Raw genomic sequence first — 24420 nt, forward strand, 5'->3', positions numbered from 1 at the left:
CTGTGATCAAATTGTGTCCATTTCATAATTGTTTGTTATTTCTGAAAAAATTTATTTTTCATAGCTGTAAAACATATTTTCGATATTTTCACTGGTGTCTTGCTGGTGTACTTTCTTCTAAATTCAGCCAATACAAAGTATATCAACTCTTAAGGTTAAAAAAAAACAGAAAAGGTATATGATAAACATAAAGTTCAAGTATGGGATTTCTTTTCAATTTTTTATCTCATAAAAATGAAATCCATATCTATTGTAAAAAACTTGAATATCCTCTCTATGTATTTTTGTTGTATACAATACCATTTATTCAACAAGAAAGATACGTGGTGTCAACTTAAGAAAAGATTGAGGGTTGTTATCTATACTGATGGCTATGTTTATAATCATATAGATCTCCGACAAAATAATAGCAAGCTCGGAGAGCTGGCCCAAAGGTCCTCCTTGCAAAGCAAGCTTGACTATAACACGAGTACCAGCTTGATGGTGATGGTTTTGAAAACTTAATACTGAATTGACACATCACAGATTTTCCAATTACATGATAACGATAAAAGCCGAGAAATTCTGTTTGAAAATGGAGGCGTAGACTAGTGTCCTTGGCACTTTTATAGGACAGGAAAACCAAAATAAATGGAAGTAGTGTATAAAATACCGAATGACAGTTTTAAAACTGAAAATGTAAAATAAAAATTAACAATCATTTATACTATTTGACAGTAAAAGTAAATGAAGCTCGCTTTGAGGCTTTGCCTTTTTATCCCCCGCCGAAAACTTTTAGGCGGGGGATATAGAAATAGTCTCCGTCCGTCCGACCTTCCGTCCGTCCGTCTTTTCGTCCGACATTTTTGTCCGGAGCATATCTCTAAAAGTATTTGAGTTATCAACTTGAAACTTCATAGGTGGATAGACCTCATTTAGGAGGTGTGCAGTGCACAAGAATGATAACTCTACCTTTCATAATTTTTTAGTTATTGCCCTTTGTTATTTTTCTTACTTAATTTTTCACCTGAGTGAATCATAACTCAAAAAGTGTTTGAGATATCAACATGAAATGTCATAGGTGGATAGATCTTATTGAGGAGAAATGTTGTGCGCAAGAATGATAACTCTTCCCTATACAATTTTTGAGTTATTGCCCTTTGTTCTTTTTCATGCTATTTTGTCCAGAGCTTATCTCAAAAAGTATTTGAGGTATCAACTGGAAACTTCATAGGTGGATGGATCTCATTGAGGAGGAGTGCAGTGCTTAAGAATGATAACTCTACCCTGCATAATTTTTGAGTTATTGCCCTTTGTTATTTTTCAAAATTAATTTTTGTCCAGAGCATAACTCAAAAGGCCTTTGAGATATCATTATGAAACTTCATAGGTGCATAGATCTAATTCAGGAGGTGTGCAGTGCACAAGAATGATAACTCTACCTTTTATAATTTTTGAGTTATTGCCCTTTGTTATTTTTCATACTTAATTTTTCAATTCAATTTTTTTCTCAAAAAGTATTTGAGGTATCAACTTGAAACTTCATAGGTGGATAGATTTTACTGAGGAGGGATGCAGCCAACAGGAATGATAAATACCCTGCATTATTTTTCAGTTATTGCCCTTTGTTATTTTCAGCCATCAGTATTCACATAGGTTTCAAATCTGTAATCACTATAGCCATCAGTTTTCATTATCAAAAGACCTCTTAAAATGGAATTATTCTGCTCTACTACATATACATTTTTCCAATGAGCAAACACATTCGGCGGGGGATGGCCATGTTGACATGGCTCTTGTTCATATTATTAAGGGAAAATAATATTGTCACTGTAATAATTTGTAAAACTATCTTGTTTTCAGCCCTACATTTAGCTGTAAAGAATGGAAACTTGAACAGTGTGCGTGTCTTACTAACAGAATCTAGTATTAATGCTGAAGCTGTAAATGCCAAGTAAGTAGCAGTATTTTATGTGCTTGCAGATTAGTTTATTATCCCCCCCCCCCTTCGAAGAAGAGGGGGTATATTATTTGCTAATGCCCCCCCTCCCTTGCTAGTGTCAATCTGTCTGTCTTTCGGTCTGTCCATCAGTAGACAACATGGTTTCCGCTGATTATCTTGAAAACTATTTATCACACAGTCTTCATATTTCACATACTGATTGGTCATAAGTAGTAGATGACCCCTATTGATTTTGGGGTCACTATGTTAAAGGTCAAGGTCACAGGGGCCTTAAATGTCAAAATGGTTTCTGCTCATTATCTTGGTTACAATTCATCACACAGTCTTCATATTTCACATATTGATTGGTCATAACTAGTAGATGATCACTATTGATTTTGGGATCACTAGGTCAAAGGTAAAGGTCACAGGGGCCTTGAATGGTAGTATGATTTCCACTTATTGTCTTGATTACTATTTATCCCAAAGTCTTCATATTTGTAATATTGATTGGTCATAACTAGTAGATGACTTCTATTGATTTTGGGGTCACCAGGTCAAAGGTCAAGGTCACAGGGTCCTTGAATGTTAGTATGATTTCAGTTCATTATCTTGAAAAATGATTATCACAAAGTCTTCATATTTCACATAGTGATTGGTCATATCCAGCAGATGACCTGTTTTGCTTTTGGGGTCACTATATCAATGTCAAAGGGGCCTTAAATGTCAGAATGGCTTTCATTTATTATCTTGAATACTATTTATCACAAAGTCTTCATATTTCTAATATTGATTGGTCATAACTATTAGATGACCCCTATTGATTTTGGGTCACTAGTTCAAAGGTCAAGGTCACAGGGGCCTTAAATGTCAGAATGGTTTCCATTTATTATCTTAAAAATTATGTATCACAAGTCTTCATTATTTTTCTTTTTTCCATAATTGAACACTTCCTTGTACCCATTTATGGCAAGTTTCTATAACAAAATTACCAATAATTAGAGTCAAGGGCTAGAAAGGGGGACATATGTGTCGGTCAACATTTCTTGTTATTCAACTGCTGAGCTTCATAGGTGGAGTATCTGATCCAGGAGTTGCGGGTTTGATCCTCAGCCGAGGTTTAATTTCTCGGTGACAATTGATCTCTGGCATTGAGTCTAATGGTCATTGGTCATTAGAAATTATATAGAAATCATGTCGGATTAATAATTGGTCAGTTTTGGAGAAATTGGTAGTACCTGTTTAGATATCAAAGAAAGCCAGTTAGGTGGACTGACATCCAAGATGTGACCAAAAATATGTTAAAGTCTGCATTAAAACCAACTTGTCAAACCCCAACCATGCACATGATACATGTTAAAGGGGGTGAATAGGGGGGGGGGGGGGAGGTATGTGCCACTTTAACATTTAACTTAGCACTATTTTCTGTATTATATTTTATATATCTGTCTCACAACATTGACTTTAATGTGTGTCCAAAAGTTTAAACTAGGGTGTCAGTTCTAGGTTTTCATCATTTTATATTTCAATCAAATTGGAACTACTAGTATGTTAACTATTTACTTAAAATAAAACCATATCATTTTAGACTCTTTACTGATATAAAATGTCTTATTTGAGACATTTAAAAAAAAACTGTTACATACGGGAAGTTGTAGGTAAATTAGCATTATGAACATGAACAGAAAAAAGGTATTGTTTTGAAAATTGAAATAAAAACATCACTGTGCATGACTTTAAAGCTGCACGCCTCCAGATGAGCCAAAATATTTCAAGAAAATCAATATTGAGAAAAATGTATGAAAATTTTAAGAAAAGTAAAAACATTCAAGATCCAAATTATATTTTACATGTTATGTGTGGTTTAAGACTGACTTTGCAGTATTTTATTACCATATTTCTACTGTGTTACAAACGCAATAAGGGCCGATTTTGCAAATATTTACCACATTTTGGTAATTTTCTTGGATTGTTTAAAGGCCAATTGCAATATATAATTACTTTTTTTTATCACCTCACAATATTTTACTTTGAAATACATTTCCAAAATGTTCATGAAAAGTAACATGAACCTGGAGGTGTGCTGCTTTAAAATGACGAGAAAAAAATGATTATGTGCCACTTGGCTACCTGTACGATGTATTACAAACAGAAAAATTATGTGAAATAATTGGAATATGTGAAAAAAATTTAATTACTGAAATAAAACGCCTGTTAGTCTGATGTAAATGTTTTGAATAACAATGACTGGGTAAACTAGGTTTCAACCCAATCTGTTTACATTTTACCACAAGGTAGTATGTGCTCATTTCTTTACAAAACTAATTAAAAGCTAATTTATGGTATTTTTGACATTCCGGTGTCAAAAAGGTAAATATCATAAAATATTGATGACTCAAATTACAGAATTATTTGAATGAAAATTTGAAATGATATTTTTTATTTACTTCAAACTGTCAACCATAAGGTGATTTTAAGTCTCAATTTACATCTTACCAATAATTGACTGAAGTTTCTGTTTACATTGAACCAATTAAAGTATACTTCAAAATAAGCATTGTCCTCTTTTTAAGATTTCTGTCTTCAAACAGATTTAATTATAATACTATTTATATCACAAAGATTCCCAGTATTCATGGTATTGTTATTTAAAAAAATTAAAAAATTAAAAAAAAAAGTTATTTATTAAATCACAGATCACTGTGATCACTGAAATAATAATGGATAGATCACAATTTGATATCACTGCCCTTCAAATAACAAAGAATAGTTCCCAATTTTGATATAGTTCCATTAAACAAAATGGAAAAAAAACTGTTGCAATCATTGTGATATTAAAAAAAAAGAAATAGAATGAATGAATGAATGAATGAATGAATGAATGAATGAATGAGTGATAGAACAAAGAAAAAAAGAAAGGAAGAAAAAAAAGAATAAAGAAAAGAACAAACAAGCAATCATATGAATGAATGATCATATGAATGAATAAATAAATTAATTAAATTAATTAATTAATTGATTAATTAATTAATTAGTTAATTAATCATTCAATCAATAAATCAATCTATTCAATTAATTAATTAATCAATCAATCAGTAGAAAGATAATAAATAAATAAAAACTATGTTATGAAGAAAGTAACAGTGGTTTGAATATCAAAGAGAAAGAGATGAAAAAATGGAGAGTAGTGATAAAATAATTTTTTTTTAAAAATTAAAGGGAAAAATATGTGTTATCGTGAATTTTAAATTGGTTGATTCTGATGGAAGGTAAGTTGTAATGAAATGAATTTCCTTTGCTTTGTAATTGTGATTTCAAATTAATTACTAATTACACCTCCAAGAGAATGTAACTGAAATGGGTTCAATTTCCATTTCACCTGAACAGATCTTATCCCTATTATTTCATAGAAATTGATAATAAATCCTCACATATCTGCTTATTATCCTGCAGTTCTTAATTATTATGTCATCAATGTTTTCAATTAAATTTTGTTTGAAATTTGAAATTTTAAGCCTGCTTCCAAAGCCCATGGTTTTAAGCCCCTTTTATTCTCTAATAATAAAAGACATAGCCACCACCAATGTTGCTACTTTTAATGGGAAAATAAAAGTTCAAACAAAATGTCTCAACAGTTTTTGATTAAAAGTAAACATTATAGTGAACTATTATTGTTTGCTTTATTCTTTGTTTATAATTAAACACTGTTTAAATTCTAAAAAGTCAATAAATAAAATAAAAAGATTGAAATTAAACATTTTAGAAACATTTGTTTGAGAGACAGAGAGAAATAAGGCTGGTTTCCTAATTGGCATTTAATATGACCCATTTAATGTAAACATAATTCATATTATTGTATGTTTTGATCAAACAGTACATATTTTTTTTGTAAATAGATATTTCCTAATTTCCTAAGGTATATCGATAAAGCAATAAGGCATTTAAGGTACGAAAACTTGATATCAAACTTGATATCTCTAATGTCACTAGTTGTTACTGCTGAAAAGTGTCCGCAAAAGTCAGATATTCTTTTGTCCGGAAGAAATAATTGGCTATTTAAGATGTATGTAATAAATTCAAAATAGATGATAAAGAAGGTTATTAACAATGAAAGAAATTGATTGATGGCACATAATTGAATTTCGTTCGTCCCGAAGACATGTTATAAATTTGAACGTAAAGTTTAATTGTTGATTATTGTTAAAATTTAACAACAGGACTACACATTGTTAAAATTTAAGGACAGGACTTCAGCTTTAATTTATTTCTTAACCATTACTGTAATCATACAAATTTCAAGATTAAAATAAAGGGACGTGGAATAACAAAATAAATACCATACCAAAATTACAGAGAAGACAATGATGCAGAAAACTTTGCTTGTAAGTGTTTGGATATTTTTGGGTGCCGATATTTTGTGTTTTGTGAGCGGCTTTTCAAATGTTACACACTCTACAACAACGTCGTACTTTGTAACATTACAAAACTTGTACAAAAGCAACAGCAGTAATAATGTAACTCTACAGGACTTTATCCCAAAGCTTTATACTGAAAATGCAATGCAGGTACAATTTGACATAGAATTGTACGCTTTGAACGACTTTGACGAAGTATCTGGGTCGTTGGATATAATGCTCGGTTTCAATATGTCATGGTTTGATGAGATAGTGTTCTGTAATGGATTGACAATGGAACAAGCGTTTCCATTGGATACTGATATAGAAAGGCTTAAAGTTCTTCATGTTCCACATGGAACAATCTGGACACCTAATTTGATATTGCTAAACTCGGTCGAGTCAATGGAGAATGTCGGAGGCGTAGCATTTAAGCAACGGTTTAACTTAGAAACAGGAGAGGTGAAATGGAATCCAATTGTTAAAGTTCACAGTGCCTGTTCACCAGATGTGACATACTACCCTTTTGACAGACAGATCTGTCGATTTACTTTCAGATCTTTGGGATATTCAGGGTACGAGTTGTATTTTGATCCATATAAAAGTACATGGGGCATGAGTTCCTATGAGGAGAATGGGGAATGGACTTTGATTGACACAAAAACGGAGACCTCTGGCTCTTTTTCTGATAATGAGCCAACTGTTACTTTGACGTTAACTATTCAACGAAAGCCGTTATATTTTGCGTTCAATATTATTCTACCTATACTGGTTCTTGTTATCCTAAACGGAATGGTTTTCTGGTTGCCAGTCGAATCCGGGGAACGTGTGGGATTTTCGGTGACTTGTTTTTTGTCATTTGTAGTTCTTTTGAACATGATCATGGACATTCTTCCAAGATCCTCCTCGCCGATCGCATATCTTTGTTTCTATACCGTTTCGATGATGATATTTAGCGGACTCAATACGGGATTTGTCATTCTTCAAATGAAACTTTACCATAAACCGGACACAGAGGAAGTTCCACGATGCATTGTCGTTTTTATAAAGTTCCTGAAGTGCAAATACATTAGAGATAAGAAGATATCTTGCTCTTGCTTAAAAGGAGGTGACAAAATTCACTCTGAAAATGACCTGAAAGTAAAAGATATTGACTCGGATAGTGAAATGGACTTCAAAGATAAAACTGAGAGTGAAGCGGAAATCACCTGGCAACAAGTTGCTAGCATTTTGGATAAATTTTTCTTTCTTGCATTCTTGGGTGTTCAAATGTTTTTCAGTATGTGTTTTCTTTTGCCCATTGGGTCAAGGGCTTAAAGTTAAAAAAAACAACTCTTTATTTAGATAAATACTTTAAAGTGAATTGGTCTATTATTTGGTCTATAATGGGACGTCTGTAATGCAATGAAAATTACATATCAACTTTAACAGCAAACTAGGAAAGAATTAAAAAAAGTGTAACCAGATGTTTTTGGCAAGTGAGAGTTACATGATCCCATGTAACATACATTATATATTGATATAGCAGATAATAAAGTGTTCTGGAACAAAAAATTATAATTCATTGTAGTTCATACCTTAACTGTGTAAAATTTGTATGGGATTAATACCTAACTGTGTAAAACTTTATCAATTTTTACTTTGTATACTGTGATTATTAAAAGTTTGTAAATTCCTTCCCTTTTTTAACAAAAATCAACAACATCTTTTTCCTTATTGTTGGTTACATTTTTGTGTTTAAAAAGTAAAAAAATCAATAGGAAATGAAGGAATCATGTTGCACTTTATTTAAATAAAAATTGAAAAAATGAAAATGCTTTATTTATTTCAAACTGTCAACAAAAAAGTGAGCGAGGTCTCTGCAATTTAATCCAGATACATGCATGTACTTCTTGCTTCACTAAGCAAGGTCGGGGCTAATCAGTGGCCTCCTCAGCACTGACTTGTCATCCAGTTTTGGTCCAAGGTGTATTCTTTTATGTGAAGTAAAATTACAAGTCATTTAAAATCAGTGCTGCCCATACATATATGTATATGAAGAGTTGAATTAATTCAAAGACTTTGGAAAAATTTATGATTCTTCTAAGTGTTTTAATGTTAATTGTCTTTTTGATTAATTGGTTTATTATACAGGTATAAAAAATATATTACTAGAATTTTTCATTTTCAAATATTAAAATTAATTTTCAAACAGAGCTTGCAATTACTGCTACGTCTAAAGTTTTTCACAAAACAAATTTGTCCAAACCTTTATCTAATTGTACACACATCACGAAAAAATTATTTTCAGTTCCGTCAAGTCAAAACTCCTCAGTGGAGTCCCTTTAACTTAAAATAACTTTTCATTTGTATTTTTTTTTAATCCATGAAAGTTAATGAAATAGACAAAAAAAAATTTTGAACAGTGATGAGAATATTTGAAGAATAAATGGAATTAAATGTAATAGATATCATTATTTTCAAAGTGTTTGAGAGTCGAGAACAGTAATTTAATATTGATTGAAATAGTTATTTCGGCACAGAACTGGTAATTGTTTTTCTATTGATTACCCAATCTTTAAGTGTAATTGTTATTTGATTGGTACTTAAACTATTGGAACTGTATTTATCTTTGTGGTGGGTATTATGATAGAGTCTGATTGATTAAATAATTATATGTCATAATAAAATTATTACCGACAAATTATCACTGAAACAATGTATATCTATCACGTACATTTGAGCCGCATCATGACAAAACCAACATAATGGGTTTGCGACCAGCATGGATCCAGACCATCGGCGCAGTCTGATTAGGATCAATGCTGCTCGCTTACAGACCCAATAACAAGTCAAGAAACGCAGGCTGGTCTGGATCCATGCTGGTTGCAAAGCCATAATGTTGGTTTTGTTTTGACGCGGCTCTTTTGTGAAACACAAATTAATGTTAAACTATTACTTGGACATGCATTCATATTAAATCAAATTTCTGGTTGATCTCAAGACATATAATAATTTAACACAGTGTAACCCATGAAAGTTCAATATTGGACAAAGAACTTTAATTTCCAATGGGGTCCTGGTCAACAGTCTTACGTTAGGCTCTGCACTGTTGGTAAACCAATTTTTACATACCTATCATATATATTAAAAATGCTTAAATTTTGAATGGACTGTTCCAAATTCAAAATGGTAAGAATCCAGTGCACAGAGCCTGCACAGTGGGTTTGGGATTAATGGACCTTTCCAGTTTTTAGTAGTGAAAAGTTTAGCCCCGTCTTTCAAAATTATAAACTGCTCACAAATAGTAATCAAAAGAAAGCCATGTGTTGTTTCCTTGAGCAAAAAAATAATCACTCATTGCCCAGTACTGGTTGACTTTTCTATTACATCCTGCTAGATATAGGGAATTTTAAAGTAAAAATCTAGTTGTCACCATTCCTTAAACATTATTATATAATTATTATATAATTGGCAGAACATCATGTTACAGCTAGTTTAATTCAAACAGTAGTAAAAATGTAAAATTATTTAAAAAACAAACAAACAAATAAAACAAAAAACAATTGGGTACATTGTTAATAATTACATAAAAAACTTGTGCAGAATTGCCCCAGTAATGCTTTTATCTTTATTTCTTGAAAGCTGTTTTCCTTGTGGGTTGTTTTGTGGTTTTATTAAAGTAGCCACAATTTTACTTGATTCTTTTGCTTCTTTTGATTCTTTTGCTTTGTTGGCAATTAATACAGTTATATTGATTTAGTTCTTTGTAGTGAAGTTGTTACTTTAATGACAAATAATTTCTTAGACCACAGCTGTTTTTTCTCGGCCAATCAGAGTAGTTTAAAAGTGTTTGATATATCCCACACATCACAGTAAAGTGTTTGATATAACTATTATGTTTGTATTCAACTGAAAGAAAAACCCCGTTATGTGCACGCTTTATGCGGGGAAAATTTATATGTATATAGTAAAGTTCAAATTGTAATTCCCTTCTTAAAAATTAACAGATAGCAATAGTCCTTTGACCAATTTATTTCGTCAGTTCATCATTTTACAAGAATAGTTACTGTATTTGTAAATAAGAAGAAACAAGCAATAATGAAATGAAATGCGTTTGTCGAATCTATTTAAATCTATATATGTAACTACATTTAACGACCGCTTTTTTACTTAGATGTACATTCATTTTCGGTTTGGGAAGAGGGGATTCCACTGGTTGGCAGGGGGGTGGGGTTTCCGAACGGTGACTGGGCTGAGGTTGCAACGCTAAGGCAATGTTATGCTTTAAGGCTTCAGAGGGACGTTTGGAATATTTTTTCAGTTCATGAATGAGATAAAAAGGCCAATGCAGGATGTATATAAAGCATACAACAAAAACACAATTCTATATGTCAAGTAAAATATTTTCAACTTCAGCCGGACAATTAGCCAATAAATATCCTGAACCCTAGGGTTGTTTAAGCATTAAGGAAAACGTTTAATGAAAGTTACCTGCCCGTTTCTCCAAGAGCCCACTCTTGAAAAGCAGCCATCGCCCATGATTTCTGTCTAAGAGTATTTTTCGGTAAGCAGTTTTGCTTATTGACTTCTTATTCAAGTGCTGTGTACAGTGTTATTTCATTAAATCATTTAAATGAAGAATCAACAGGAATAACAACAAAATCTCTCAACTTGCAAAATTGTAATAATATCACATTCAGAAATATTTCTTCTTCTGACTGCACCTTGTGATGGAATGTGAAATCTATCATTCATAAGATTGTGTATTCAGTAACTTATGAAAGAACATGAATTATGCCATTTTCTTGTGTGCTTTTTTTGCCTACAATAAGGCCAAATAGATTGAATAAGAAATATTTGGATGTCCCTTTGTAATTGTCGGAGAAAAAATCGTTTACGCATGTTAAATCTTCACCTTAAACAGAGAAAACTACATGTGGTCTAAGTCAGATAGATCGCTCGTACCAGTTGGATGTGAGATTTATCAACTCGCTTCGCTCCTTGATAAATCTCACATCCAACTGGTACGGATGTGAGATTTATCAACTCGCTTCGCTCCTTGATAAATCTCACATCCAACTGGTACTCATGATCTATCCTATACATATTCAGTGCTACTTTCTTCTGTTGATACTACTTTAAAATCTGATCACTAAAACATCATAAAACACATGAAAGACCATTTCCAAAGAAGGAAACATTTAGTTATTTCTGAGGCATCATTGTGGCTATAAATAGGTCAGTGGAAGTATTGTTTCCTTTGTCAGAAAGAGTTAATCAGGCATTTCATGTGGGTGTTAAAAATTAAACCATTATAATATTATGAAGGAGGGTATTAAAAGTGATTAATGGTATATAAATAAATTTATTTCTTCTAAAGGACAGTCACTGATTTGAGCGTAAGTGTACTTGTAGACAATTGAAATATTTTTAAAACTACTGAATTTGACTTAATTATTTCTTTTAAGACCAGTATATTTAAATTTCAAGATTAAAAGAGGCAAGGAGAAAATTAGAAAAGATGATGCTGAAATCTTTGCTGTTTAATGTTTGGATAATCTTGTGCTCAGACTTTTTGTGTTTTGTAAGCAGTTGGAACGTGACACACACAAATATTACGTCGTACTATATGACGCTGAAGGATCTGTACAACAAGAGTACTAGCAACACCAGTGGTAGCGTACCTATGCAGGACTTTATCCCGAAGCAGTATCCAGAAGACACAATGAATGTTCAACTTGACATTGAATTGTACTCCTTGAACGACTTTGACGAAGTATCCGGCTCAATTGATATAATGCTCCGATTCAACATGTCATGGTTCGACGAGATAGCCGCCTGTAATGGTATGGATATGGATGATGCATTTCCATTGGATCGTTCAACGCCAGATAGGCTTAAATGGCTACAAGTTCCCCATGGAACTATCTGGACACCTTATTTGATATTGTTAAACTCGGTTGATTCATTGGAAAATGTCGGAGGTATGGCGTTTAAGCCAAGGTTTAATCTAGAAAGGGGACAGGTGAAATGGAACCCGATCATTAAGGTTCCCAGTGCATGCTCTCCGGATGTGACATACTATCCTTTTGACAGACAAATCTGCCGATTTACATTTACAGCTTGGGGCTATACAGGGTATGAGTTGTACTTCGAACCGTTTAAAAGTACATGGGGAAATGATTCATATGAGGAGAATGGAGAGTGGAGTTTGATTTATACAAAAACCGAGACCTCGGCCTCAAATTCTGATACTGAACCAACAATTACTTTGACGTTAACTATTGAACGAAAGCCATTATATTTTGCGTTCAATATTATTCTACCCATACTGGTTCTTGCTATCCTGAATGCATTGGTGTTTTGCCTGCCCATTGAATCTGGTGAGCGTGTCGGATTTTCTGTGACGTGCTTTTTGTCATTTGTCGTTCTGTTGAATATGATCATGGACATAATGCCACGTTCTTCTTCACCGATGGCATATCTTTGTTTCTACACCGTTTCGATGATGATATTTAGTGGACTCAATACAGGATTTGTCATTCTTCAAATGAAACTATACCATAAACCGGACACAGAGGAAGTTACACGATGCATTGTTGTTTTTATAAAGTTCCTAAAGTGCAAATACATTAGAGATAAGAAGAAATCTTGCTCTTGCATAAAAGGAAGGGACAAAATTCACTCTGAAAATGACCTTAAAGTGGAAGAAATTGACTCAGATAGTGTAATGGACTACACGGATATGGCTGAAGGTAAAGCGGACATCACCTGGCAACAAGTTGCCAGCTTTTTGGATAAATTCTTTTTTCTTGCATTCTTGGGTGTTCAGATCTTTTTCAGTATGTGTTTTCTCTTGCCCATTGGAGCAAGAGCTTAAAAGTCTAAAACTAATGTTTACTGAAAAAAGAAAAACAGAAGATTTTGGGTCAAATTTTCATGAACACATTTTTATGCATCACTGTTGTAACTCAAAGATGCTCAGTACTGAGGTCAAAACCTTTTGTATTTGTTTCCCTTAAAAATGGAGGGAAAAAATGAAAAAAAGGATAAAAAAGATGACATGGCCAAATTAGCCTGAATAATGTGTAAAAAGCATTTTAATGCTTTTCTTTTCAGGTCACTTTTCAAAATAAAAATGATTATTCTGGAAAAACCAGTTTGAACAAATGATATAGAATTTTGCAAAAGGTTTTTGGTGTAGACCCACATTAAATGGTAGCAATGAAAATGTATATTAAAAAAAAGATCCAGTCTTGCCATATAGAACAAAACAAGGAAACCCATTAAAGTGCCAGTAACTTGTCTTTATTAGTTCATTTCTAAACCGCATTTTTCTAGTACTTTATTGTGCAAAATTGCAAAAAAATGAAAAGCCTTGCAATGCTGTCAAATTGGGCTATGAATTTCACACAAAAAAAGAATTTCAATTTAATTCTGAGCATGTTTCTTAATTTTCTTTTGCAGGTTTTTCCATAAAGTATTATCTTAATCTGTGAAAGAATTTCACATTTTATATTTTTATGCTTTTTGACATTAGTGAAGCTGATGAAGGTAAAAGAATGAAAAATGAAATCAATATTCAAATATTTTAATTTGCAAATTGTTGGAATATATTAATCTCCTATTTCATTTTGGCGAATTTGTTGTTTATCTGAAGATTGGTTTTCAGGTGGTTAAAGTTTAATTTTTCCTTCATTCTGTATGTATCATAATTATAATTGTGGTTATCACTTTCATAAAGTGGTTTTATTTTTACAATGCAGTTTGAATACCACTTAAGAATAGCAATGTTGGGATGTCTGTACAATGATATATATTGGAATCCGAATTTTGTTACATTGAAATCTGAATTTGGTGTATTTAAATCTGAATTTTGATGTCTGGAAGTTATTTAAGTTAATAAAAGCCCTCCTTTTGCAGAAAAACAGACAGAGAAAGAAAAAGTTGGGTAGGGGAGGGATTGAAGTTTGCTTTGATACTATTATCTTTGTTATATAATTAAACAGATGTATAAAGTACTAATGTTCTCATTGTGTTTTATATATAAATGTGTTAAGTGTTTGGTGTTATGCAATAAAACATAAACAAACTTATTTTGGACTTTTGTTTTGCATTTAACCTCTTTACTTTTGAATAATAGAGATTATTAAGGGCAATGTTATTGTTTAAATAAAAGTGCAAATAATTATAGGAATTAAAAAATAAGTAATATAAATTTAATAGAGATTAATTTAGAGAAGTGTCAGGTGTTTTAAGAACAAAACACATTGTAATAGGATAAGATTTAGATTATTGCAGATGTTAACTTTGAAATAAGGGTTTAATAAATGTGACGTCATGAAAATTTATGGTTGTTAAAGCTGCATGGCTGCAGATTAGACAAAATATTGCAAAAAAATCAAACTTGAGAAAATTGTTACAAAGTTTTAAGAGAGGTGAAAAACATTTGATTAATAATTCATATGTTACATGCGATTTAAATGACTGATTTAGCAAGGATCACTATATTTGTACTGCATGACTTAAGTTCTGCATATTTTGACCTCTTTTTAATAATATACATGAGTTATAATTGCCACTTGCAATGTGTAATCACTTATAAATTCTTTGTTCACTTTGCAATATATCACTTTCAAAAACATTTAAAGCATTTTATGAAAATAAGCTTAATGAATCAAGAGGCATACAGCTTCCAAAGATTGATTTATCCAAAGATCGATTTATGTAACATAAAAATTCCAATGAGAAAACAAGAGAACCTATAAACTATGACAAATCTCCATACTGCAGATAACTTAATTGCAATCATCTTACAATTCATACACTAGAAAAAAATAGTTCTTCTATCAATTGTACATTATTTATAAATGTGAACCCAAATAATTGTTGGTTTTCATATTACAAGTTTAAAAACATTGCCAATGGCGATAAGATGACCCCTTTCAATTTTAGGTCATTAGGTCAAAGGTCAAGGACCTTAGGTCATAAAATCCATGTAGTCATCAGTTAATTGTCAATCTGTGGCCAATCAGTATCTTAATTGGGAAATAAATTAACTTCAGTTTTTTAACCTAAGTAGGGACTTAGGTTTTGACCTGGGGGTCATGACACCTTAAACGATTTTGCACATGACTTGTGTGGAACCTCGCTGAAATTTAATATCAAAATACATTAGTGTAGTATAAAAACATAAGTGATGACCTTTTCTGGAAACAAGTTAAATTCCTAACCTCCCCTGCATACCCCTTGTGAAATTTTAGGTGGTTAAAAATCTTTGATTAATGCCTGACATAGAAATATAGTCCTTTCATTTTACTATTGGTGCAGAGTCACAAGTAAGGTTATATTGAGCATAAACAAAACTATATGAACTATTACCATAGTTCTAAAATTATGCCCCATTTTCTTACAGAGGTCAGAATCCACTGCATGTTCTTGGTCAGTATGGAAGAGACAATGCTGCTGCAATATTTGAACTGTTTAAAGAAAGTATGCCAGACTATCCCATTGCTAAACCAGACGTGGAAGGAAATACAGGTTTGCTTGATTTTAGCTTGACTATACTAAAATTACAGAGAACTATAATTGAACTCAACCTGGCATTGGCTTTGGCATCGCTGTCACGCTTCAGTTAAGTTTTACATCATGCAAGTTGGTATCTCCAATTGTATTAAAGGGAATGGATTTGAAACTTCTTACACGTCTTGTTATCTGTGATTATCTATTATCTATTAACATATTAGGCACAAGACTAATAACTCTGACTTACCTTTGTACAGAGTTATGCACCTTTTTTTACTGTCGAGCACTGAGAAAAGTCAAGCGCCATATAAAAACAATAGGTTAATCATATTTTCTTCACAACAAAGGCATAAATTTTGTTGAAAAATGGTTTGGTGTAAATGATGATACTATCAGGAACAACAACTCTTACTAGTAGAAATTTAGTATTTGAATTATGTTACTTAATTTGGAGAATTTATTGTGCCCCCACGTTAGTGGCGGGCATTTAGATTTACCCTTGTCCGTCCGTCCGTCCTTCCGTCCGTCCTTCCGTCAGTCCGTTCACATTTGTGTCGCACGTAACTCAAAAAGTATTTGATCTAGAGTCATGAAACTTTACAGGAATGTTGATCAGCATGTGTAGTTGTGCACCTGGGTATTTTGGTCTGGATATTTTAAGTATTTTCAGAGTATTAGCCCTTGACTTAGTAAAATTTTGCAATTTTCAACTTGTGTCGCAAGTAACTCAAAAAGTATTTGACCTACAGTTATGAAACTTTACAGGAATGTTGATCAGCATGTGTAGTTGTGCACCTGGGTATTTTCGTCTGGATATTTTTAGTATTTTTAGAGTAATTGCCCTTGACTTAGTAAAATTTTGCAATTTTCAACTTGTGTCGCACATAACTGAAAAAGTATTTGACCTAGAGTCATGAAACTTTACAGAAATGTTGATCAGCATGTGTAGTTGTGCACCTGGGTATTTTGTCTGGATATTTTTTAGTATTTTCAGAGTTATTGCCCTTGACTTAGTAAAATTTGGCAATTTTCAACATGTGTCGCACATAACTCAAAAAGTATTTGACCTAGAGTCATGTAACTTTACAGGAATATTGATCAGCATGTGCAGTTGTGCACCAGATATTTTCGTCTGGATTTATTTAGTATTTTTAGAGTTATTGCCCTTCACTTAGAAAATTTTTGCAATTTTCAACTTGTGTCGCAAGTTTCTCAAAAAGGATTTGACATAGTCAATAAACCTTATGGGCAGGTTGCTCAGCATATTTTAGATTTGCACCTGGGGTTTCGCTTGTGGATTTATCCAGTATTTGTATAGTTATTTCCCTTGACTTAGTAAAAAGATTGATAGAACAGTGTCGCGAGGGGGGCACCCGTGTCCTATGGACACATTTCTAGTTTTTTAATGTATTTTACCATGGCTTAAGTTACTTTTTGTAATATTCTTTATAATATTTCAGTATTGTTGTTGGCATACATGAATGGTAACGGGAACTTGTGTAGGGCACTAGTGCGAGCGGGATCTCCATTAGGAGATGTCAATAAACAAGGACTGAGTGTGTTCAATGCACCAGTAGCAACCAAACAGCTGCTGTTTAAACTTTTAGGTAAATATTTTTATCTCACCTGTCACAAAGTGTCATCTGTACATCCATGCATTAACTTAATTTTGACAGACCGGTTTTCTTCTACGGTTTTGTCCGTATTTTCTATGGATTTGATGACTAAAATACGCACTATGGCTAAATACCGAAAATTCTGGATTTTGGCCAAAAAATGGCGTTGTATTAATTTTTAGCTCACCTGTCACAAAGTGACAGGGTGAGCTTTTGTGATCGCTTTTCGTCCGGCGTCCATCTGTCCGTCCGTCCGAGCCAACATTTGATTATTATGAGCTTCATTCAGTAGTTAAATAAAGAACATAATTCTTTTAAAGAACTCAAAGAGCTAGAGCTAAGATATTAAGCATAAAACATGTTCTAATGGGTGTCTACCAAGTTTGTTCAAATAAAAGCCCTGGGGTTAAAATTGGCCCCGCCACGGGGGTCATTGATTTTCCTTATATGTGTATAGCAAAAACTTAAAAAATCTTCTTTGAAAAAACCCAAATAGCTAGAGTTTATATATTAAGCATGAAACATCTTCTAGTGAGTGTCTACAAAGTTTGTTGAAATAAAAGCCCTGGGGTCAAAATTGGCCCCGCCCCGGGGGTCATTGATTTTCCTTATATGTGTATAGCAAAAACTTAAAAATCTTCTTTTAAAAAACCCAAATAGCTAGAGTTTAGATATTAAGCATTAAACATCTTCTAGTAAGTGTCTACAAAGATTGTTCAAATAAAAGCCCTGGGGTCAAACTGGCCCGCCCCAGGGGTGTCATTGTTTTTAACTATATGTGTATAGTAAAAACTTTAAAAATCTTCTTTTAAAAAACCCAATGAGTTAGAGCTTAGATGGTTAGCATGAAACATCTTCTTATGGGTGTCTACCAAGTTTGTTCAAATAAAAGCCCTTGGGTTAAAATTGGCCCTGCCGATATTTATCATACATCTGCTTCTTGCCTGACAAACCTGTCAATTGCCTGCTTAAAATACAAGGCATTAATGGGTATTAACTTCAAGCAACTTGCTCTTTACCACTTTAAGTTCGAATCCTGCCAGAGAGTTTGGATTCTTTCATGAGAGGAAATATCAAGCTAGCTTGATAGTTGATTTTAAATATGATTTACATAAACTTGATCGTGACAGAAACATTGCGGTTTATTTGAAGGACTTCATGCTGGTACTAACCAGTACTGATATCAAATGAGAATACATGGTTGTGACCCCATTTGAGCTTGATCCCACAATCATGGGGATTGTTAAGAGGCACAAACACCTTTACCACTAGCTATTGTTCTTTTTTCAGAGTTGAAGTTTACAATGAATAATATGTCTGTAATGAATAATCAGTCTGTGATTTAATCTACCAAATTATGAAAATGTGTTATAAAAAAAGTTTTTGATTAGGCAAAATTTTTGTGGTAATTGATCTCATGACATTGAGTCTAATGGTCATTTGTCCCTCACCACTGATTCAGAAATCATGTGGGATAAGTTGTAGTTCACTTGTGGAGAAATTAGTGATTACTTGTTAGTTATCCAGGAAAGCCAGTTAAGTAGACCAACTTGTTAAGTAGTCAAACTTCAGAAATACAGACATTGATAAAATTGGCATATGCTAAAATTGGCGTAAAAAACCAATCCACAAAACAATCTCTAAGAAATATAATATATTTTTATTCTCTGTGTACATGAAATGAGATTCTACAAGTAAATATATGTAACTATTTCAGATATGTTGTCAAAGGAACCACCTTGGAGTGATGGTGAAGTTTGTTTAGAGTGTACTACTAAATTTAGCATCAAAACTAGAAAACATATTGGGTAAATAATGAGAATTGAACAAAAAACAAAGGGGTTTCGACCGCAGGGAATAACCATCCTTTTTGGGCTTTGATTAAAGGAAAACTGATCCAAGGCCTAAACTAATTGTATTTACCATCGGGTGAAAAAGGGGCATTTAAATGAAAATTAGGGATCCCAATTTTTTTTCCCTTTGGGTTTTATATTTTTTTTTTGTTAACTGTCAAATTTAAAACTTTTGAAATTTTTGGAGGGCTTGATTGGGATTTTTTTAAAATTTATTTTTTTGTAATTGTAATTTTTAAAAAAATGATTTTCTTTTACATTTCACATGCCAATAGACAGGTGAACAAGCAGATGAAATTGATTTTTGCTGAAAGATATTTACTATTCTCATTCCACATTTTATATTTCATTATCAATCATATGATAATAAGAGAGCTGTTTATTAGTCATTCATTGGCAATTAATTGAATTATTATGATTTTTAAAATCCATAACTATTGTTAATGAAAAGATGATGACTCCCTACTTTGTAAATTTGTCATTTTTTAAAAAATTTATATTTAAATGAAGATATCAGTTTTGTATTATTTTTTTATTTTTTTGCAGTCGGCACTGTGGCCGCTTATTGTGTTCCAAATGCTCTGCAAAAGATATGCCAATAGTGAAATACAACCTGTCAAAGCCTGTACGAGTTTGTGACGTCTGCTTCGATGTACTCTCACTGGGAGGGGCATTTTGAATGGGCGTAATCAACTTTTCTATAAATAACTTTCATAAATGAATGACATTTGATTCTCTGTCTTGGAGAGACCTCAATTCAAAAAGGATTTTGATTGGACAAGAAGTCACATTCTGCTTCCAAATCCTGTTTTCTAACAGGACATGTGATTAGAAGTAATGCTATAACATTCTGACTATGGGGGAAAAAAAGACTTGATTGGATAATTGTGATGTCACATGTTAATTGGTTTAAAGTTAACTAAACCTGTGTAGTTTTGTCTATGGTTCATATAGAAAGTTGCCTTTTGGTAATTTTGAAAACTTAGTGGGAACTAAAAAGTGATTTTGCTTCCAGTTTGAGCTGTTGTTTGATATATTTTAATCCAGCAGAACTAATCTAATATCTTGAGGGTTTGGTGCAGAATTGTTATATTTCCTTCTTTAATCCCATATGAATTGTAACCATTATTCACCAAACCCTCATTTTTTGTTCAGCTGAATTTATAAGTACAATGTATTAAAGGCAGCTTTTAGAGAATTGAGTGACTTATAATATCACATTTCTTTTAATAACATTGTATTAGGGATCAGTCATTAATCTTAAATGGGATCCCTCTTTAATTTTATGTGCAGATTTGTTATGTTTGATACTTTCGTGGTGAAAAAGTAGAAAAAAATGTTGTTATCATATTCCCTTGCATTTATGGTCCAAAGAAATAAAGGTCCACAAAAATTTAACAAAAAAAAAAAGGCAACTTAAATTAACCCTTAGCTTTTTGAACTGAGTTTTTTTTTGCCAGTAAGAACGGGCCCAGTCATTCCATGCTAAAATTAAAATTTAAAGAAAAGTTTAAAAATCAAGCAGCGGGTTTATGGTTAAATTCAGGCCCGTAGATAGGCTAATTAAGATGAGTAAATACAATAATGGAATTGTGTACTTTTTTAAATCTGTTAATAATGCATTAATTTAAAAAGTTTTTCAAAAAATAGACAATCGCTTTGTTGTACTCATTTTTAAAAGTCTATAAAAGGGTTGGATACAGTTAGGATATATTTTAATGAGTTTCGTAAAACAGCTAAAAATCATGTGGAAATCTGTTGGTTTATTTTCCAAAATAGACAATGGGGTAAACAGTGTTTAGTATGGTGTTAGTTTTTTTAAACAATTTTTATCACCAAAGATTTTACTATTTCAGCTTAATGCCACTGTTTTTATATTTAAAATTTTTGCATTTGTGCCTTTCTTTCCAAAACAGACTTAAAAATATTTACCATTTTAAAAATTTAATATTTTTTTTTTGGAAAGTAAAAAATTAAAGGTAAGGGAATTTATATTTTTCGCGGAATTTTTTTAATTGGGTTTTTTACACGAGTGGCATTTTTTTCATGGTTTTATTTTTAAAAAAAAAACGTGGGGATATTTTTTTAAGTACCTAATTTATAATACATTTTTAATAATCTCTAATCTAAATGTTTAACTGTAAAGTTTTTATTTTTTGGAAATAATTAATTTCACATTTTTTTTTAAACAAGGATTTATGCTTTACCTAAAAAAATTTAATTTTTTGGAAAAAATTTCCCTTTTTAAGTTTTTAACTTGTTTACAATATCACCAGGATTATGTAGTATATTTTGACAAACCTTCACGGGGGTTTTTTTTAATGAGTGGTTATTTTTAGTGAAATGTAAATTTTTGGAAATTTAAAAAAGAAATGAGTGAGTGGATTTTCACTGTAATCTCACTGTGAAACATATTTCACTAAGAGGTATATTTCACTATTAAATGTTTAGGAACATGTAAGACTTTAGAGATAATTATGGAAAATTAATTTAATTTTGTATTTGTTTCAAAAATAATTAAGTATTTGCTACAGTTAGAATATAAAATATATTTCACTGACCAAATTTAAGTATTTAGTTAGCAAATACAAGATTTAAAGATATTAAAATATGTTCATAACAATCTATAGATAGCTATATATGAGTTGTGTTTGTGGTGTGTTAATATATTTCATTAGTTATGTCAATTTTTCTATGTGCAATAACTTACATTAGTGCTACAATGAGTACATTGATTGGTAGCTATTTTTAGAATTTTACAAGCTGAGTTTTGTAGTTATTTTTAGCCTTTTGAGCAAAGAATCTTTATTAGTGTTAGTTGTTTTGCCATTTTTTACTAGTTTATTTAGTACATTCCATTTAAATATTTTCATTTTTCTTTTTGTGCTTCTCAATTTTTATTTAAGCACTTAGTACTTTAGATATTCAGATGTATGCATGTTTATAGACAAGGGTCAAAGGTCATAAGGTCTGTGATTCTGAATGCCTGGTCAAATAGATTATAAAAATATTATCCAGAACAAGGAAAATGTGTTTTTTTTCAAGCTTATCCCTAAATGGTACAAACAAACCTTTACCGTTTTAGCTTCACTGTGAAATACCGTTGACAATAGATAAGTCAACCAGTTGCGCATACATACCGTAATATTTAGGCTTATTTCCGGGGGACTTTTCATGTGGAGGTGGGGCATTGATCAGCAACCATATTGTTTCTAAAATTTACAGTACTAGCTTTTATAATTTTGCAAGGCATTAAATATTTGTTTTTATGCTTTAATACTTTTGTTTTTTATATTATTTGCTGTCAATTTCTCGTGTTTTTTGCCAAATGATCAAAAATAAAAAAGTGTTATATTATATTACGTTATATAAGATTATAAACAATTTTTTAATGGTTTGATTAAGCTAAATAAATATGGGATATGGTGATTAGATGAGCATGGAGTGAAGTTGCATTGATTAGTGTCTGTGGACAAAAAAAAATGCAGTGCATACTTTATCTCAACAAATCTGAATGAAAAGAAATGAAATTTCACTAGAATTACTGATATTAAACGTGTCTAACTGCCCATATTGCATTAGAATTACAGATATTTAATGTGTCTTACTGCACATATTGCATCTAACTTTTCATGCATTTTCATACAGAGTTACATCCATTTGTGGTTTTTAAATTCATATGAGAAGTGCTTTTCCTTACATCATTAGTATTAAAGTAAATGAGAGACATTGTGTGATATTTCATGGATCATGTTTTACAGCCAAGTTCAACATTCACTGTCATGAAAGCTGCACATACATGAATGAACTAGAACAACAGTTTACATTATTTCAATTATTTTTACATTAAACTTCATGTAGTTCATGATAAAAGTTCATGTTCATTATATGACAGCTTACAGTTACATATAATAACATTCATTTTTGCATGTTTGCTATTAACAGTTACATTCTTGATGCCAGTGTGCTTAAATCAATTTTTTTACAGTATCATATTTATATAATGTTCATAGCAAATCAAATTTTATCTAGACAATGTTGAAATCATTTAAATTATAGCTGTGACAGAGGGCCTTTAAATACTTATGCAGCTGAAATTTAACATAAGCAATAATTCTTAATGTTGTATTGTTAATTGTATTAAAGACAATATTGGTAGTTGTATGGTTATGAAATTATTTTAAACTTAGACTTTTATTGTAATAGTAATTTAAGTGCAGTAATACTATCTTGCCTAAGTCATCAGTATAGTTGGGTCAATCTACAATACTGTGAAGTCTGACCAAACTCTATTGTAGTGTGACCAGACCTGATACTGTAGTCTGACCAGACCCTATATGGTGGTCTGACCAGACTATATGGCAGTCTAATCACACCCTATAATGTAGTCTGACCACACACTATAATGTAGTCTGACCAGACCTTGACCAGACCCTATAGTGTAGTCTGACCAGACTCTATATGGTAGGATGACCAGACCCTATAGTGTAGTCTGACAGACTCTATATGGTAGGCTGACCAGACCCTATAGTGTAGTCTGACCAGACTCTATATGGTAGGCTGACCAGACCCTAAGTGGTAGTCTGCTCATCAAGGTATTTCCATATTGAAGCTTTGAAATGCTGGTACCTGTATGGAGCTTGGCCAGTCTGTACATACATGTATGTTACCTGTCTTACTTAAATTTTCATTCTGATATCCCAAAATTGGTAATTGACTGTTCCAAAATATGGAAGTTGGAAATTCAGTAAGTTAAAGGTTAAATCCTGTATGATAATGAGGAACAATTTGAAATAAAGTCCAGTCAATTAAACAACATCTCATTCAGCTTGTCTGGTTGATATAGGTCCTCTGAGGAGCAATTATAAATTATTGACATTTTTTCATATAAAAATCTTGGTAGTGTTTTTTTTTATAGAATCAATAATATGCATGTGATTTAGTGTTGTATTGTTAAAGTATTGCTATAAACTTATAAAAAATAATAAATAAAACTTGAATGTACAAATACTGTGTTATTATTTATTAATAGGATTTACACTGTCTTCTATTGTCCAACAAATGACTTTCACACCCCTTTAAATCATTTCGTATTTTATTCTTCGCAAGGCAACGCATATATTAAACCA

The 24420-nt window shown here is 31.9% G+C and overlaps 3 protein-coding genes across 3 annotated transcripts in view; all 3 read left to right on the plus strand.

The window, feature by feature from the left end:
• Nucleotides 1–20648, plus strand: part of LOC132720077 (rabankyrin-5-like) — a gene marked incomplete at its 5' end in the record, with an annotated part of 41249 nt that extends 20601 nt beyond the window's left edge. The window contains 5 exons of the mRNA XM_060704068.1: nt 1843–1933; nt 15713–15837; nt 17283–17429; nt 19156–19246; nt 19838–20648. Coding sequence (XP_060560051.1) covers nt 1843–1933; nt 15713–15837; nt 17283–17429; nt 19156–19246; nt 19838–19970 — 587 coding nt within the window. The remainder of the gene's footprint in view (nt 1–1842; nt 1934–15712; nt 15838–17282; nt 17430–19155; nt 19247–19837) is intronic.
• LOC132720078 (neuronal acetylcholine receptor subunit alpha-7-like) lies at nt 3590–8241 on the plus strand. The gene has a single exon (XM_060704069.1). The coding sequence runs from the start codon at nt 6283–6285 to the stop codon at nt 7630–7632; it is 1350 nt and encodes a 449-aa protein (XP_060560052.1). The 5' UTR covers nt 3590–6282; the 3' UTR covers nt 7633–8241.
• LOC132720076 (neuronal acetylcholine receptor subunit alpha-5-like) lies at nt 11677–14253 on the plus strand. Its single transcript, XM_060704067.1, has one exon. The coding sequence runs from the start codon at nt 11819–11821 to the stop codon at nt 13175–13177; it is 1359 nt and encodes a 452-aa protein (XP_060560050.1). The 5' UTR covers nt 11677–11818; the 3' UTR covers nt 13178–14253.
• Nucleotides 20649–24420: the final 3772 nt, after the last annotated feature.

This window comes from Ruditapes philippinarum, unplaced genomic scaffold, assembly GCF_026571515.1.
Source record: "Ruditapes philippinarum isolate M1 unplaced genomic scaffold, ASM2657151v2 ctg2684_1_1_1_1, whole genome shotgun sequence".
Classification (NCBI taxonomy): domain Eukaryota; kingdom Metazoa; phylum Mollusca; class Bivalvia; order Venerida; family Veneridae; genus Ruditapes; species Ruditapes philippinarum.